Source organism: Pteropus vampyrus, unplaced genomic scaffold (assembly GCF_000151845.1).
Source record: "Pteropus vampyrus isolate Shadow unplaced genomic scaffold, Pvam_2.0 Scaffold138, whole genome shotgun sequence".
Classification (NCBI taxonomy): domain Eukaryota; kingdom Metazoa; phylum Chordata; class Mammalia; order Chiroptera; family Pteropodidae; genus Pteropus; species Pteropus vampyrus.
This window is the reverse complement of record NW_011888919.1, coordinates 842,555-859,455: the sequence shown is the minus strand read 5'-3', so window position 1 is coordinate 859,455 and position 16,901 is coordinate 842,555. Positions and strand designations below refer to the sequence as shown.

The following is a 16,901-nucleotide window of genomic DNA, read 5'->3' as shown; positions in this document are numbered from 1 at the left end:
GGCGGCCGAGGCGGCGGCCGCAGCAGGCAGCACGTCGGCAGGGCTGGCATACGGCGAACCGGTGGGGTTGGAGTTGGCCACGGGGCCAGCCACGTTGGCGTAGCTGATGTTGAGGCAGCTGCTGCTCTGGGGGTCTTCCTGTACCTTCTGCACGATGGCGCTCACGGCCTTGTGTACCTGCTCGGGTTCGCCGCTGACGGTCACCACTCGCTCCTGCAGGTTGATGCCCTCTGGCTTCTGGGACAGCTGCACCCAGGCACCTGACTGTTCCATCACGGCCTTCACTGTTGCGCCCCCCTTGCCGATGATCAGGCCCGCCGTGCTGTTGGGGACGATCAGCTTGGCCTGCGTGGGGAGTGAGAGCGGGGTCTTTAGCGTCAGCCCCTGTCCCTGCTATCGAGTGTCCCAAATCAGTTCCAGCCCGTCCCTTCGGCATGCACCAGCGGGGTCCTACAGGCTGTTAAAAATACTGAAACACTTCCATATAGGTTGGTAAAAAAAGAACTAGTACTCCAAGTCCCCTCTGTAGCCTCTCAGCCACCCTGTCCCATGCCCCGGGGTCCTCTGGGACGTCCTTTTCATTCAGCACCTTAAAGGCTGTACCAGCGGGGGGCCCTCCAGGACCCCGCTCCAAGTTTGCTCTGGTGCCATGTCCTTCCCACATCATTAAGTCCTCTGATTCCCAGCCCCAGGAAAGCCATCACTGGTCTCACTTAGGGACTTGCCCCAAGGCTACCCAGATAGGGAAGGAGCTGAAATCCAGCCTCCTGGCCCCCTGCCCCGTTGTGCTTCTCACCCTAGGACATGGTTACCTCGCTTAACCTTTTTCTTGTTAGGGGCCGAATTGTTGCTCCCTCCCCTTAATTCATATGTCGAAGTCCTGACCCCATCAGAATATGGCTGCATGTGGAGATAGGGTCTGTAGAGAGGCAATTAAGGTTAAGTGAGTTCCCTAGGGGAACCCCAATGCAATAGGACTGATGTCCTTGTAAGAAGAGGAGGTTAGGACACACACACACACACACAGAGGAAAGACCACATGAAGACACAGGAAGACGTCTGTCTACAAGCCAAGGAGACAGGCCTCAGAAGAAACCAACCTGGCCAGACACCTTGATCCTGGACTTCTGGCCTCCGGAATTGTAAGAAAATGAATTTCTGTTGTTTGACCCACCCAGTCTGTGGTACAGCCCTAGCGAACTAATGCAGTTGCCTTATCTGTGAAATGAAGATACCAGAACCTTGCAGAAAATCGGTCACTGAAATACGGCGGTCCCCGCTTCTCAGTGGCAGAGCAGCCTATCCTTTGCAGCCACAAAACCGATCAATCTTAATCCCAGTGGGGATTTTTCAGAATTAAATGTCTCTTTTCGCACCTCCGAGAGTATTTCTACACATAAATTCCTTCTTCTGTCTACAGCCATGCCACCCTGAACAAGCCCCATCCCGTCTGGCTTGTTAGTAGGGTCGGGCCTGGTTCATATTTGGATGGGAGACCACTGAGGAAGACCAGGTACTGTAGGCGTAAAAAATAAAAATAAATAAATAAAGGATTGAAAGCTGACAAGGTCCTTGTAATCTGTGAGGTTGACCAAGGGTTGCCTCACCTAAAAAAAAAAAAAAAAAAAAAAAAATTCCTTCTTCTCAGTCCTTCCCACGACCCCCCAGACCGGTGGATTCTAGCCCCTGAAGCTCTGACCTCTGCGTGTCCTCTCCACCCCCAAGCCAGACCCTGGGGGTATTCAGGAAATTTGTCACAATGATTGGGGACAGATGTGGGATTCAGCGGGCAGGGCCACGATGTTTGCATCCCATAATGTCAGTCAGTTCCTCACAAAAAAGAATAATCCCAGATTCTCTATGACTTTTGAATGTCCCTCTGGGCATCCATGTTGGGGAAAAGCCTGTTTATAAATCTGTGAGCCCAGAACTGACCCCATGATACATGTAAGTACCAAGTATTTATTTTTTTTGTACATGATACATATAAGTACCAAATATTTTTTTTGCACAGTTTTAAGATCTACTGAAATTTCCAGGAATGCAACTCTCAGTAAATCAAGAGAAGATTGTACTTTGTTTTCTTCTGAACCTTACATGAGAGTCTTTTGTCTTTTTACAAAAGCATGACATCAGCAGGAATGCCACTTATATCATCTAAGTCTCTAATTTTACAATCTGGATCACCGCGTTTGCCACTGTCCCACTTGCTCGGGCTACGTCAGGTGCGAGCGGCCGGTTATTTCATTACTTCTTCCATTGTGGTCCTGGCTGAGCATTTACATATTAAGATTCATCTTATTTTATAACAAATCATCTTCCTTTCATTTCTCCTTTATTTAAAAAAGGCCTTACGGGATGCAGAAAACGTACGTCTGTACAATGGAATGTTATCTGGCAATCGATTTAAAGGAATGAAGTTCTGATCCATGCTACAGCAAGGATGAACCTAGAAAACATTACACTGCATGAACAACGCCAGGCACAAGAGACCACATAGTGTATGATTCCATCTCTATGAATGTATGGAACAGGCAAATCTATAGACACAGAAAGTAGGTCAGCGGTGGCTTAGGGCTCAGGAGGCAGTGAACTGGGGGGACTGAAGGGTGATAGGTAAGGGGATCAAAATTTCCTTTCGAGGGAATGAAATGTTCTAAAATTGATCATGGTGATCGATGCACAGCTCTGAATATAATAAAACCATTGAACTGCACTTCAAATGAGTGAATTCCACATATGTGAATTCTATCTCAATAAAACTGAGATATCTCAATAAAACTCTTAAGGATCCCGACATGTTTTATACCTACGTTTTACATATAGTCTCAGAGAGTGAAGTGGGCATGGGGAAATATTTGTAGAAAAAAAGAGGACACTGGGTCTGACAAGGCTGAGAACCGCTCACTGCTTTACAGGCTCTGATCCTGCTGATCTCGCTGACTTCAACTCTGCTGTTCCTCCAACTTGCCAAGTTCTGACCAGACTCAGGGCCTTTGCACCTGCTGTTCTGGCACCTGGAAGGCCCTTTCCCAGAAAAGGAGGCTCACCCCTCCCTTCATTCAGGTCATTGAATAAATGCACCTCCTCAGAGAGGCCTGACCTGACCACCCAATTGTCAAAGCCTGTTGATTCGCCTATTTTATATCCCCAGCATGGACACCTCCAGACTCCTATCTAACTGCTGACCTCGCAGCTCTATTATGATGCTGAATAGATACCTCAAACTTAAAGTCCAAAATGGAATTCATCATCTTTCTCCTTAAATGTGTTTCTGCCATGGTGTTCCTCATTTCGCTACATGGAAAATGCATCCTTCCATGACTTGGGCCCAAGACTTAAGCATCCTCTTTTCCCCTCCCATCCAACATCCAATCAGCAATGCTGCTGGCTCTACCTTTAAAAATATATCCCAGATCAAGACATGAATCAGGTTAACAATCAAATGCAATGAATGCACACTGACTGAATCTTGGATAGAAAAATATGTACTTTATAGATATAAAAGATAGGGGCAATTCAAATATAGACTTTTTATTAAATAATAGTATGGAATTCGTATTAATTTTGCTAGATGTGATCATAGCAATATAATATAGGAGACTGTCCTTGTTCTTGGGAGATATATGCTGAAGTATTTAGGGGTGAAGAGTTATGAGGCCTAAGACATTTTCAAATGCATCAGCAACAAAGAAACAAATAAAAAGCAACAAGCAATCTCTGTGTGTGTGTGTGTGTGTGTGTGTAGATATAAAGCAAACATTAACACTGGTGAATCTAAATGCAACGTGTAGGGAGTTCATTGTACTATTCTTCAAACATTTTCAACATAAAAAGTTAGACGAAAAAAATACATATGCCCCCAAACTCCCTTTCCTTCTGCTCTGCTTGATTTTTCTTCATAATACTTTTTATTCTCTGACATCTTATACGTTTTACTTATTTACTTATGTTCTGTTTCTGATAGAAGATTTACTATCTTCTGTTTCTGTTGAAAGGATTTAAGATCCACAAGGGTAGAGATTTTTGTCTGCATTGTTTACTCCTGGGTTCTCAGTGCCTGGAGGAGTACCTGGTACACACTCACCAAAGGGTGGGTGAATGAATGGAAGGATGAAAGAATGAGGGCTGACACACTCACAGGACCTAGTAGGAATGGGACTGGGTGGAGGCAGCCAGGTGTATGTCACCTGGTGGTGTGGGCGGGGCGGGGGGGGGCAGCGGAGTAGGATGCTGTACATTTGGGAAGCCAAACTCAGCCTGATCTGACTTTTCTGGATTAACTGGATATTCTGATTTGTCAAATGTGAAGCATCCCAGTTTTTAAATGTTGGCAACCTCTTCGAAATATCTAAGAACCACTCTGTGGTAGCCAGACCATCAGTTTGCAGTCTGTGCACACACATTTCGGAAAAGCTGCCTTGGACTCTGGAGATAACCTGCTCAGGTTTAAATCCTGGCTCCACCATTGATGCTGGGCAAGAGATTTAATCTGAGACTCAGTTTTCTCATCTGTAAAATGGAAATATCCACACCTCCTCCACAGGATTATTGTGAAGCCCAACTGAGATCATGCACAAAATGATGAGCTTGAAATTCGAGCATGGCCGCAATTAATTAGAACTGAGTATGGCTGTCCTTCAGGTGACTCACAGTGCCCACCATTGCCAGGTTACACCTAGCTACCTACCTCAGTCATGTTTCTGCCTGGGCTCTATGGGCATGTTATCATCCATTCATTCCAACAAGCAACATTTGCTGAGCACATACTATGTGTCAAGCACAGGGTGCCACGTGAGAGTGCAATTAATATGTGCCCAGAGTAGATACTCAAAAAATGGTTCTTGTCATTGTTACCTCATGGGCAGGCCTGTGTTACAGCCACTTCGAAAAACTGTCTAGCAGTTTTTCAAAAAGTCAAATATAGATTTATTCCATGACCCAGCAATTCCAACCTGAGGTAGATACCCAAGAGAACTGAAAACATATGTCCACACATATGTTCATAAGCAGCATTATCTATAATAGCTAAAGGGTAGAAACAACCCAAATTTCTATCAGTTGATGAATAGACAGAATGTGGTATATCCATACAATGAGCTATTGTTTGGTCATACAATGGAATGAAGTTTTGGTATGTGCTACAATATGGATGAAACTTGGAAATACTATGTCAAGGGAAAGAAGCCAGACACAAAAGCTCACACAAATATCATTCAATTTATGGAAAATATCCAGAATAGGCAAATCAACAAACATCAAGTATAATTTGCTGTGGAAAGGGGCTGGGAGGGGACCCAGAGGGAACGGAGAGTGACCTTTAACAGGTATGGGGCTTCTCTTTGGGGTGGTGAAAACATTTTGGAATGAGACGGTGGTGATCAATGTACTACTTTGTGAATATACTAAAACCACTAGATTATATACTTTCTAATGGTGAAAACCTTACTGTATGGGAATTATATGTCAACACAGCTGTTATTTTAAAAAAATCATTAGAAAAAAGAAGTCTGACAAGTCAAGGGGATAGAACAGAAGCGTGTACAAAATCAGACCTAGAGGCAAGGAGGTATTTGGTATGTGACACAGCATTTCAGAGCAACTGGGAAGGATGGGACCGTTTCATCTGAGAAACTGTGCCCATCAAGAAATGGTGAAAGCAAATGCCTTCACCTCTCTGTGCTTCTGTGCTTCGTCTCCAACACTGACATAAACCACAGCTACTCCATACAATTACCGAAACTATTCAATGACTAAAGTGACTGCCTAGTGCCTGGCACACGGGAAACCCTCAGAAAACAGTAGCTGCCTTCACGATAGGCCCAGATTGAAGAGCCACATCCACAGGGGCAGTTCCATAGAATCCTGGAGTCCCAAGAATGTTAGAGCAGCAGAATCTTAGAATAATACACACCTAGAATCCTGGAATCACAGAGCCATCAAATTGTAGGGGTTTTAGAGCCAGAATAACCTCAGAGCCCGTCTGTCTCAGTGATTTGCAAGTCTGGAGATTTTAAAGTAATAGTAACAGCAGCAGCAGCAGCTAACAGTACCTACCACATACCAGGCACTTTTTGAAACTTTCATAATCTTACTTAAACCTACTTAATCTTAGCAACAACTTAGCAACAATCCTACAAGGTAGGTATTATTATTATCACATTTTATAGATTGGGAGGCAAAGGCACAGAGAGATTCAGTAACTTACTCAAGGTCACACAGGTAGTGAACAGTATAGCCAGGATCTGATCCCAGGCCACAGAGTCCACATTTATATTCCCAGGTCTTAGCCCCAGAAATTCTGGTTCAGGGCCAGAATTCTGGAACAGGCATTGCAAGCTACTTAGATAATTCAGATACCAGGCAGGGTGGCAAACTGGTGGTCCTCAGGCCATAGCCAGCCCATAGCCATATAGTGCTTTAAAAAACAGAGCTGACCTTAAAAAATCTTGAAAAATGTGGAAAATGTGGCAGTACTATGTCCGTGTCCCCAAAGGGCAAGACTCAACTGGAGTAGAGCAGTGGCTGCCCCTGGTTTGGCCCAGTTTTCACACTGTAAAGAAAGGGAAACTGAGGCTTATAGATGAGAAGAAGACCTAGAGTAAACACAGCAAGCCCAAGGCAAATAGAGACTAGACACACCTGTCTTCTGACTCAAAAACCCGTAATAACAATAACAACAGCTAACATGTTTTTGAGAACTTCCTATGCATTAGGCATACATGCTAAGTGCTTTTTGAACATCAATGAATGCTACCACCCTGAAGTAGGTACCATAATGAATCTCATTTTACAGATGAGAAAACGAAATATGGAGAAATCAAGTCACCTGTTCAAGGTCAGGCAGGTAAAAGTATCAGAGTAAGATTCAACTTAACATCTTGACTCCAGAGCATGAGCCTTCAGCCATTATTTCCATAATTCTTTGCAGCCCCCGAGGAATAAGGCAGAGGAAAAATCCTGGTTCGATAACCTTTCCACTCCCTATCTCAGAGTTCCCGCGGATTAGGGGGTGGGGTGGCTCAGGCACAGATGGCGCTGACCCCATTTTCTCTAAACATGTACAGACTCTTGATGAACCCTGGGCCCCTTGTGGCCACGACCAAGGCGGAGGGAAGTGGCAATACCCTTGCCTCCCTGCCAACTGTGGGGAAGCTGTGGCCTGCCCATAGGAAGGGATTCGGAAGAGGCCCCGCGAGGCGCTAGGAGCGGAGCCGCTTCAGCACCAAGGACAGCAGCCGCGATCCTAGCCCCGGGCCTGCTGTCTTTTTGGGGACGAGATCCGCTCGCTGGGCAGCGTTCTCCCAAGGCTTTCCGCCCACCGTTTCCCCACGATCTTGGGGGAACTGTCTGTGGTCCCCCCAACCACCACCTCAGGGCAACGAGGATTCCCAAGAATTCCAGATTCCTTTTACCGAGGCCCTCTCTCGTCTTCGCTTCTTAGGCAGACGTTAAGGAACGCTCACAAGTGGCCTGTCCGCCAGTCCGGGACTTCTCGCCCCCTTTGCATCGTGTGCGCATGTATATGGGAGCGGGGAAGGGGAGAAAACGCCGGAGGGCATTCCCCTCCCCCTTGGCCCCCGACCCTCAGGACAGTGCTGCCAGGGGCTCTGCGGCAAGCCCACCTGCCCAGTGCGCACCGTGGTCATGGCAACCAGAGAGGCGGGAAGGGATTGGTCCGCTCCGTGCCACGCCCCTACGCCACCGCTTCCCTGTAACTGAGGCAACCGAGAAGCGCTGCCCTCCTCCTTCCATCCCTTCTAGAGAGGGCTGTGTAGGAGAGGGACCTGCCCCCTCTCTTGCTGAGGAAACATCATTTCTCCGAAATGGTGGCTGCTCCCATACAGAGAGGGGGAGTATGAGAGGCCATTTCTAAACTCTTCTAGATGTGGATGGGCTGCGGCTGAGGTCACCAACGGGAGGACAGGAAGTGAGAGGCAGGTTGCTCTGAGAGACAATGGGATGAGGCGTAGGGGGGAAGAGGATCCAGACAGTCCCAGGAAAGAGGGGTACGTAGGGGTGTCTGGGCCAAATTCTCCCAGAATCAGGTGGTCTGGAGTCGCTAGGCTGATTCTCTAATAATAACAACACTAACCACTACCAGGTATTTGATTGGTACATGTTTTATCAATTGAACTCCCACAGTAATTCAGTGATGGGAGAAATGTCTTCTTCTCACTGCTTTATAGAAACCCATTCTGTCCCCGCTGACCTGCTTGGCTCTGTCGGGGTTCATCGTGGTTTGGGGTTGAAGGATGTTGACCACCTCAGGTTTGGTCATCGCTTGTGGGATTTCTCGGACCTTCTCGGCAATAAAGCTGTGCACAGCATTCAAGGCCTCTGCTGTGCCCTGTACCAGGCATACTCGCTCTGTGGTTCCTGTTGAACGAGGAAGAGGGCAGGCAGACGCATCAGACAGGAATGGAAACATTCCTGAGAGACAGGCTCCATTTAATGGAGAGAGAAAACTGAGGTCCGGGGAGTGGTCACGTGGTAAGCCTGGGCATGCTGGCATGGGCTCCCAGGCTACAGTGGGTAGCTGGGAGAGTGAGCGGAATCCCTGTTTTATAATCTGCACTTCATCGCCCTCCCCTAAAACAACCCCGGGGGATGGAAGAATGATGCTTAAGTGCTTTGCGATGCCCACAGCAGCCCCGGGCAGGGGAGACAGGGCTCAGCTGCCTCTTCCCAGTCCTTGCTGCCTCCCGGTTGCTTTGGCAACCATTCACTCACTCCTCCCTTCTAGAAGCTGAGAGCTCAGGCCTGCAACGGTTGCCACAGTAACTGGAACCCCCTTATCGGTCTGGCTGGCCGGGTCCTCAGCCCACCCCCAGGGGGACGAAGGACGAGGCCCTGTTGCCATGGCAACCCCTGAAAGCCTGCAGCGACGGCCTCTGGGCTTTTGGAGAGGATGGGGAAGGGCTGGGGGATGGGGGAGACAGAAGAGAGGCCTGAGTGCCTGCCTGGACCCACCAGATGGAGGGCTGAGGGGTGGGGGAGGGCAGGAGAGGGGAGAGGGGTGAGCAGAGTGGGTCAAAGGCAACTCGTGGAAGAGTGGGGACTGGGTACCTTTGCTGGAGATTCTCCAGATATTGGTTGCAGTTCTGACCCGGGCATTCTTACTATGTGTATATGTGTGTGTTGGGGAGGGGGGGGCAGTGGGGAAGAGAGAAGCTAACTCTGAATAGTGTTGGGATATATGTGGGTGGGAGAGAGACTCTGGGTAACGCTGCGAGGCTGTTTGGGTGAGTGGGGTGTGCGTGTGTGTGTGTGCGCACGTGCACGTGCATGCATGTGGATATTCAGGCAGGACCGGCTGAATGATCTTTATCTGTGTACGTGTCTATGAGAGAGAGGGCAGCACGGACGGAGATATAAACAGACTGCATGCCCGCGATTCCAGGAAAGATGCTTGTGCCCGCTCGTGTGTGTGAAGAAGGCTTGGGGTGTGGCCGTGATGTTCAAGGTTACGTATACTATCTGTGAGACGAAGCCGAGTGTGTGTGAGGGTTTAAGAGAAACAAAGAATGTCATGAAGCGACAGTGAGGGTGTACAGTGAATGCATGCCACCTGGAGACCGTGTGACAGCGTGTGTGTTTGCATGCGTGTGTACGTAGGTGTGTACGGGAAAGAGACGGCCAGAGACCTCTAGGTGTTTAAAAGGTTATTTGGATGACAGGTGTGTGGTATACATAATTATGTATGTGAGTGTATATATAGGAACAGACAGATAAGACTGATGTGTGTGAACACGAGAAAGAAAGAGACCAACAGGCAGACCAAAGCACTGGGAGGTAAGACTGGAGGCCTGATGGGTTTGTCTGCATGTAGGTGTTACAGCCAAAGAAGACTCTACTATGGCCAGCGAGTGTGGGAATGTGACTGCCCGGGTGAGCTGGCATTGTCCAGTGTGTGGAGCGTGTGCGTGTCTCTCTCTGGGTGGGACTCTGTCTGTCAGACCAGTTTTTCCCCTGGCTCTGTAACGGACCTAAGTGAGTGCCAGGCTCTGTGTGCCTGCACGTCTGGGACACTTGGGGTGAGTGTCCAGTGTCCTGTGGGCATTCTAGGGCAGCATGCTGGTGCTATCGCTCTGATCCCTCGCTTGCTGTCTCTCAGCCTGGCAGGCCAGTCTTACCATGTGTCTGAGTGTCACTGTGCTGGGTCACTTGTATAGTTGACATCCTCAATCTCCTTTGGGCCGTTGTTCCTCACTCGTACTCCCCCCTCCCCCTGAACAATGGCTTGGTTTGAGCCAAGGGTGAGTCAGCGTGCAGGCTGCCTCCGTCTGGGTGTAAATAGGAAAGGGTGTGGGTCAGGGTGGGAACTGGGGGGGTGGGGGGGGTGGATGGTCCCCGGGAAAGCCTGGAATGAAGGGGCCAAGCTCTCCATCTCTGCGAGGTGTCCTTCCAGCTCAGGGGATCTGTGATCTCCCATCCCCTTGTAGTTCTTATCCCGGGTCCACGGGGGTTTTGTGGGACTCAGTGAAACTCTGAAAGAATGTCCAATACTAACAGCTGGTGCTTACATAACACCAAGTGCCAGCACCATTTTAAGCACTTTATATATATTTGTTCACTTTTATACACGAGGCAGGCAATATTATTATTCCTGACTTACTGTTAAGGACACTGAAGCACAGAGACTGTTTGAAGTTTGTCTAACTAAGTTCATTCAGCCAGTAGTGAAAGATCAGGGGTCTGAACCCAGGTGTCTGGCTTCAGACTCTCAGCTTTTAGCCACTGAGCTACGCTGTGCTAAATTTGGGGTGCGTGGAGCATGCGTGTGTGTGTTTGCACGGCGAGATAGAAGGGGAGACATAAACCGATTGTCGTTTTGCTTTTGTGTTTTCGATCATAAAAAAAGAATATGATGAATTGATTAAGTAGTCACTTAAGATTTTGCACTTTGGTGCAAATATGTCGTAATTCAATAAAATATTTTTTAAAAATTGTGTGTGTGTGTGTGTGTATTTTCCTTCTGAAAGTGAGTTCCAGAGCTTCAAGCAGATACTCAAAATCAGACAATTTAGAATCATGAGGGTGTCTGGCTGAGTGCACAGGAGTCTGCATGGCCTTGGGCCAGTACCTGCCTCTTTCTGGGTCTCTGTTTCTCCATGTTTGAGCCAGCCAGAGGGATTGAATCTGGGGCTTGGGGTTTCCTGTATAAAGTGGGGGAACCCCTTTGTGTGTTCTGCCCCTCCCTTGGGGTTAAGGGCCACGTAGGTTTTTGTTTTGTGCAGTGTGTGTGTGTTGTCTGTCTTCGTGTTCGTGTGTGAATTTACTAGGCCCAGAAGACACTTTCCATTTCTCGCCTGTTCTCTATGCTTCAGCCACGACACCGAATAAACTGCCCCTCCTCCAGCCTTTGAACATGCTATTTCATCTTCCTGGCACTCCTCACTGCTTTTACCTAGCTCAGTCTCACTTATTGTTCTGGGCTCCTCCTCCAGGAAGCCCTTCCTGACCTCCTGAGGCAGGGTTGACTGCCTCATCTGGGCTCCCGCCATCCTCTGGGCTTCCCCGCCCCAGTCCTGACCACTCTGGATCGTCACTGGTGCTCAGTCTGTCTTCCCTACTGGGATGTGAGATTCGAGAGGGCCAGCCTGGGGTGTCTGAGTCACTGCTATGTCCCCACCTCTGTCCAGTATAGAGCTGGCACAGAGGAGGTGCTCAGAGAATGTGCTGAATGAATGAATGAATGAATGAAAGGGTGTTAGCCAGGGGCACAGGGAAATACCTAGACGTCTCGAGCAGCAGATCTCAGGTCTTGTGTTCCTGCGTGTCCTGAGAAGTCCTGGGGACAGGACTAGGATGCAGGGGGCTGCGTCCTTCATCACTGAGTCAGGCTCATGCCATATGTTCTGGAGTGGCGGGGCGGGGAGCAGGGGGCGGCTGGCCGCATGTCCAAGGGCTGGGGAGAGATGCTGTTTGTTTGAACTGTGTTTGTCCCAGGAGAGTCAGTGACTGTCCCATCCTCTGGGGTTCTCAGCTGCCTGGCCTGTGGGGTGTGTCACTGAGTTGGGGAGGCGATGATGTGTCTCATGTCACAGAATGTGATCCAAGGGCGAGGAACCAAGTGTCCTTAGATGAATGTCCCAAGAAGAGGTCTTATCCGTATCTTGTGTGCTAGAGGGGTGTGGGGGAAACTGGGCCGGGGCGGACAAGAAAAGGGGGGCTTGCCTAGTCCCCTGGACAGTTCTCTAAACCTCCTGCCAAAGCTGCTTAGTGAGATGGGAGGTGGGAGGAGTGGAGGGAGGAGGGAGCGAGGCAGAGAGAGAGAGAGAGAATGAGAGAGAGAGAGAGAGAGAGAGAGAGAAGAGGATATGAATGTGTCCTGACCTGGGCTCCAGCTCTGGTGTTTGACCTACAAAACTCCAAGGGGATTAGGATGAACTAGAAGCAGAGCCGGGCCAAAGATGCAATTCAGGGGGCCTTCCCTGGATTCCTAGATGTCAGAGCCCAGGCAGGCGTTGGTCTTGGGAGGGAGATACGGAAGGTTGAGGGGTGTTGAGGGGGATTAGAGAGAGTTGCAGGGGCCTTGACAAATGTATGGCTGGGGAGACGGAGACAGAGCGGGAGGAGAGGCAGCACACGGGCTGGGTTTAAAGAGAGAGCAGAACGGAACAAAACGGGAGGGAGCTGGGCTTAGGAGAAGGAGGGAAGCGTAAAGGGAGAGATGGGCGAGCAGAGGCAGACAGAAACGGGGCAGCCCCACGGCGGGGTTGCTGAGTACCGGCTGAGTGGGTGACTGCAGAGAGAGAGAGAGAGAGAGAATTGGGAGAGTAAGAGAATGAAAAGCGAGAGAATAGGAAAGGTGGAGGGAAAGGAAGAGATGGGAGGGAGATGGGAAGACACAAAGGGAGGAAAAGAGGAGTGGGGGGGAGAGGGGGAAGCGGAGATGGACCGGAAGGGAGACTAAGGGAGACTAAAGGGATGGGGGGACATCCAGATGGAGCCAGAGAGACAGAGCGAAAAGAAAGGCAGGAGGAGCCGGGGAGGCGGATGCGGCTGGAGACGGAGGGCACAGAGGTGGGCGAGCCAGAGACGGCATGCGAAAGGCACAAAGAATGACACAGAGCGGACCAGTGGGACTCAGGGTGGGCGAGACGGGATGACTGAAATCCAAAGGGAAATACTCGGAGGGGGGGGGAAAGGAGTGTGGGGCGGTGTGTAACACGGACGGCTGCCCACCCCCCAAGCCCGGAGGGACACCCTAACACCTGCTTCCTTTCCCCCCTCCCCACCAGCTCCTCCAACTGACCCAAAGGGGCAGGTGTGTGGGAAGGGGCACATCTGCCAGCACATCATGCAAATGAGCTCATGAATATGCAGCAGGCCCATTGTTTTGCCCTGCCCCCACCCCCATCTGCTCTGGCCTGAGTGGGGGGGTGGGCCTGAGGGCAGCTCTGTCCCCTTAGCAGGAGGGGAGGTCTCCCCCACACTCTTACTGCTCCTGGGCAGCCCCTCCCCGTCATCCTGGGCCCAGGTGGGAGGGACGGGAGGTCCCCGAGCAGAGTCTTGGGCAGGGGCTCACCGGGGTAGAAGTCTTTGGACTTGGAGAGCTTGATGGTGGCTCCCGTCTCCTTCTGTAGCTGCACGATGGTCTGCCCTCCCTTGCCGATGATGGAGCCCGCCGCGTAGCTGGGGATCAGCACCTTCAGGAAGTATTCGCCTTCCTCTGCAGGGGCACACACGGTGGGAGGGGAGTCAGAAGGGGTGCTCTTCACTTTGAGAGGGTACCCCGAAGGATGTGCCAGCCCGGAAACCACTAGGATCATGGTAACATACGGGAGCAACGGCCATGAGAACGGCCGTAAGGAGATAATAATAATAACGATATTCATTCATTCATTCATTCATTCATTCCACAAACAGGTACTGAGCACCTGCTGCGTGCTTGGCACCGTTCCAGTGAAACAGCCATGAAGAAAGCAGACAAAGCTCCGTGATTTTTGTGGGCAAAATAAGGCTAAAAGAGTTTTCGCGATTCAGCTGAGAGCTTGCACAGCTCCTTCTTCTAGAGGGGGGAGACAGACGGTATGGTTTGTGTCAGGTGGTGGTAAGTACTAGGAAAACAAAAAAACAGGCAGGCAAGGGGGTGGGGAGTGTAGGGGTGGCACTGTCAGAGAACGTGGCCTTTGATAGCAAACACTCTATAGCACCGATGTGTGCTGGATTCTCTAACAAGTACTTACAAATACTTCATTTAATTTTCACACTAATGCGATGAGAAAGGTACTTAAAAAAAAAACAAACCCAAAACATTCTACAGACAGGAAAACAAAGCTGGAGACATCGCCCCAGTTCGCAGAGCTAGTCGGTGGCCGAGACGTCCATGCTCTGAACCATTACGATATGCTCTATCCAGGCCCTGGGGGAGGAGAGTCAGAACCATGTGACTGTGGAGCGAGAGCGAGTGCAAAGGCCCTGGGGTGGGTCTGTGCCTGGGCTGTTTGAGGGAGAGTGAGGCGTGGGCCCAGTGGGGTGGTGGAGGTGGTGGCGTGTTGAGGCTTGGGGGCCACGGTGAGGTCTTTGATTTTTGCCCGAAGTAAGATGGGAGCCACAGAGGGTTCTGAGCAGAGGAGGGGTGTGATCTGACTGAGGTTTCAAGAAGATCCCTCTGACGCCCAGGAGGTGAGCAGACTATGTATGAGAGGCGAGGGTGGAAGAGCCGGGAGCCCAGTGAGAAGGCGACTGGGCCAGACAGGAGCGGGTGGTGGGCTGACAGGTGGAAGGGGTGAGGAGGGAGGGAGGAGGAGGGCTGCATTCTGGGGTTCTCGGTGCTCACTACCACCCAGCGCTGTGCTGAGTGTTTGGCAAACTTGACCTCATCTGTTTCTCATGACTACCAGTGAGGTGGCTAGAATGAGACCCATTTTTAAATAAGAGGAAACTGAGGCGCAGAGAGGCTCACGGAAAGGAGGGCGCCGGCCCAAGGTCACCCGCCCAAGACGGTCAAATGCAATTGTGCTGCGTTCTTGGCCCTCCGCTGCTCAGCACCCTCCCCTGCCGGTGGCAACAGCTCAGAGACAGTGTCAAAGACCTGGAGTCCCGAGATGGTGCCAAGGGTGTCCGTGAGGCTTTGGCCGGTCTTTGTTAGGGACCCATTTTCATGGTCATGTGCAAAGCACTTCGTCAACGCCGTCGCAAGGCCCGTGCCCAGCCTCTCCTTCCTTCTGACCAAACTGTTGCATCCAAGTCCTTCTACGGTAAAACTTCCAGAGCCTTCTCAGTATAAGTCCCTTGGTGATTTGGCCCCGCCCACCTTTCCAGCTCCACATCCTCACCTTCCTCTACGCACACCAGACACACTTTCTTTTCTGTTCCTCAGACATTTCCTCTTCTGTCCCACCCCAGGGCCTTTGCACGTTTTCTGCCTGGAACCCGCCTCTCCCAGTGAATTCTTCTTGTCCTCAGGACCCCGCTCAAATGCCGCTTCTTCTCGGAAGCTTTCCTCGAACTCTGAGGAGGGGATGGATCCCGTTTCATGCCGTCAGAGCACTGTATCACAGAAGTGCATTGTGGGTCATGTCCCTAGACCCTCGTGCCCCAGGGACTCACGCAGCGCCCAGCATGCGATAAACACTGGGGAAAAAGGGTGGGGCGGGGGAGGGGGAAGCCAGGTCGTTCCGCTTCCAAGGCTTCAGGTCTTCAACCATCCCCCAGCAGCTTTCAACGTTTTCTTTTAAGCCAAGGAAACCTATTTTCAATGTTCTCCCATGAAACTCCAACGTACGAAGCAGATAAAAAGAGAATCCGCACTGGTAAAAGTGGGGGCAGGGCGGGGGGCTGGGAGCCCTGCGGGGTCCCTGGAGACTGAAGGTTCTAGGTTCCCCGATGTGCTAAGATGGGGGTCTGGGAAGGCGGGGCTGGATGTGGCTGTGCTGGCATGGGGAGGGGGTCCAGAATTAAGGGGTTTCCCTGAGCCCGAGGCAATCCTCTTATATTTGCCTAATCAGATCATTAAGCCTCTTAGGTAATTAGCTCCCCCACCCCTGACAGGGTGCCTTCCCATCAATCATTCTGACCCCCCCCCCACTTAATTCACTTTCTTGCCTGGGCTCACAGAAGTGGCCCCTTGCCTGCCCACTGGTTCTGGAAGGTTCAAAAAGATGGCGAGGCATTCTCACTGGGACTCCGTCCTCTTTCCTCCTCCGACTCCACTCCCTGTCTCCTCTGCCCCAGCTTCCCTCTCGAAGGGAAAAGCGATTTGGCCCCTCTGAAGAAAACTGGGGATGTCCCCTCACCCCATTTCCTGCGCCCTCTCTTTCACACTTCCCGGGTTTTGTCGGAATTTCCATCGGGAAACGGCAGGCGCAGCCCTAGGCTGACGGAGTGAATTTGTCACTGGCAGGCTGTGTGGCCTTGGGCAAGCCGCCACACTTCTTTGGGTCTCAGTTTTCTCATCTGTGAAATGGGGACACGGCGGCACTACTTCATAGAATTCCTGTCATTCACGAAATGATACACCGGGACGTACTTAGGATGGTCTCAGGCACTTAAGCATCTGAGAAACATTAGATACCGTTATTATCATTATTACCTGCTTCACAGACACAGGTAAAGTCCTTATCGCACACAGCATCTAGCACACGGCGAGTGCTCTATAAGTGGGGAAATGAGCCTCTAAGTTTTGGGGTTCTGTTGGGAAATAGGAGGAGGAGGGGACACCCCACTTCCTCCATCGCCCACATCCCTCTGTACTATCATTTCCTTCTTTCTTCTCTTTCTCTTCCGTCCCTTCCTCCAGCAAATCCTTCCTGGGCACCCACCATGTGCCAGGCCTCGTTTTAGGTGCTGGTGACATGTCAGGGAACAAAATAAGCAGTCCATTTCTTTTAAGTCCACTCGCTTTTAAAATTTAAATGCACTGATTTCAGAAGACATTAGAAATCATTGCT

The 16,901-nt window shown here is 50.5% G+C and overlaps 1 protein-coding gene across 1 annotated transcript in view; it reads right to left on the bottom strand.

The window, feature by feature from the left end:
• The window catches only part of NOVA2 (NOVA alternative splicing regulator 2), a 14,937-nt gene extending 1,159 nt beyond the window's left edge, over positions 1–13,778 (bottom strand). The window contains exons 1-3 of the mRNA XM_011368071.2: positions 13,535–13,778; positions 8,213–8,379; positions 7–345 (exon numbers count right to left, since the gene is read on the bottom strand). Of these exons, the coding sequence (XP_011366373.1) occupies positions 7–345; positions 8,213–8,379; positions 13,535–13,778 (750 nt within the window). The remainder of the gene's footprint in view (positions 1–6; positions 346–8,212; positions 8,380–13,534) is intronic.
• Between the last annotated feature and the right edge of the window lie 3,123 nt (positions 13,779–16,901).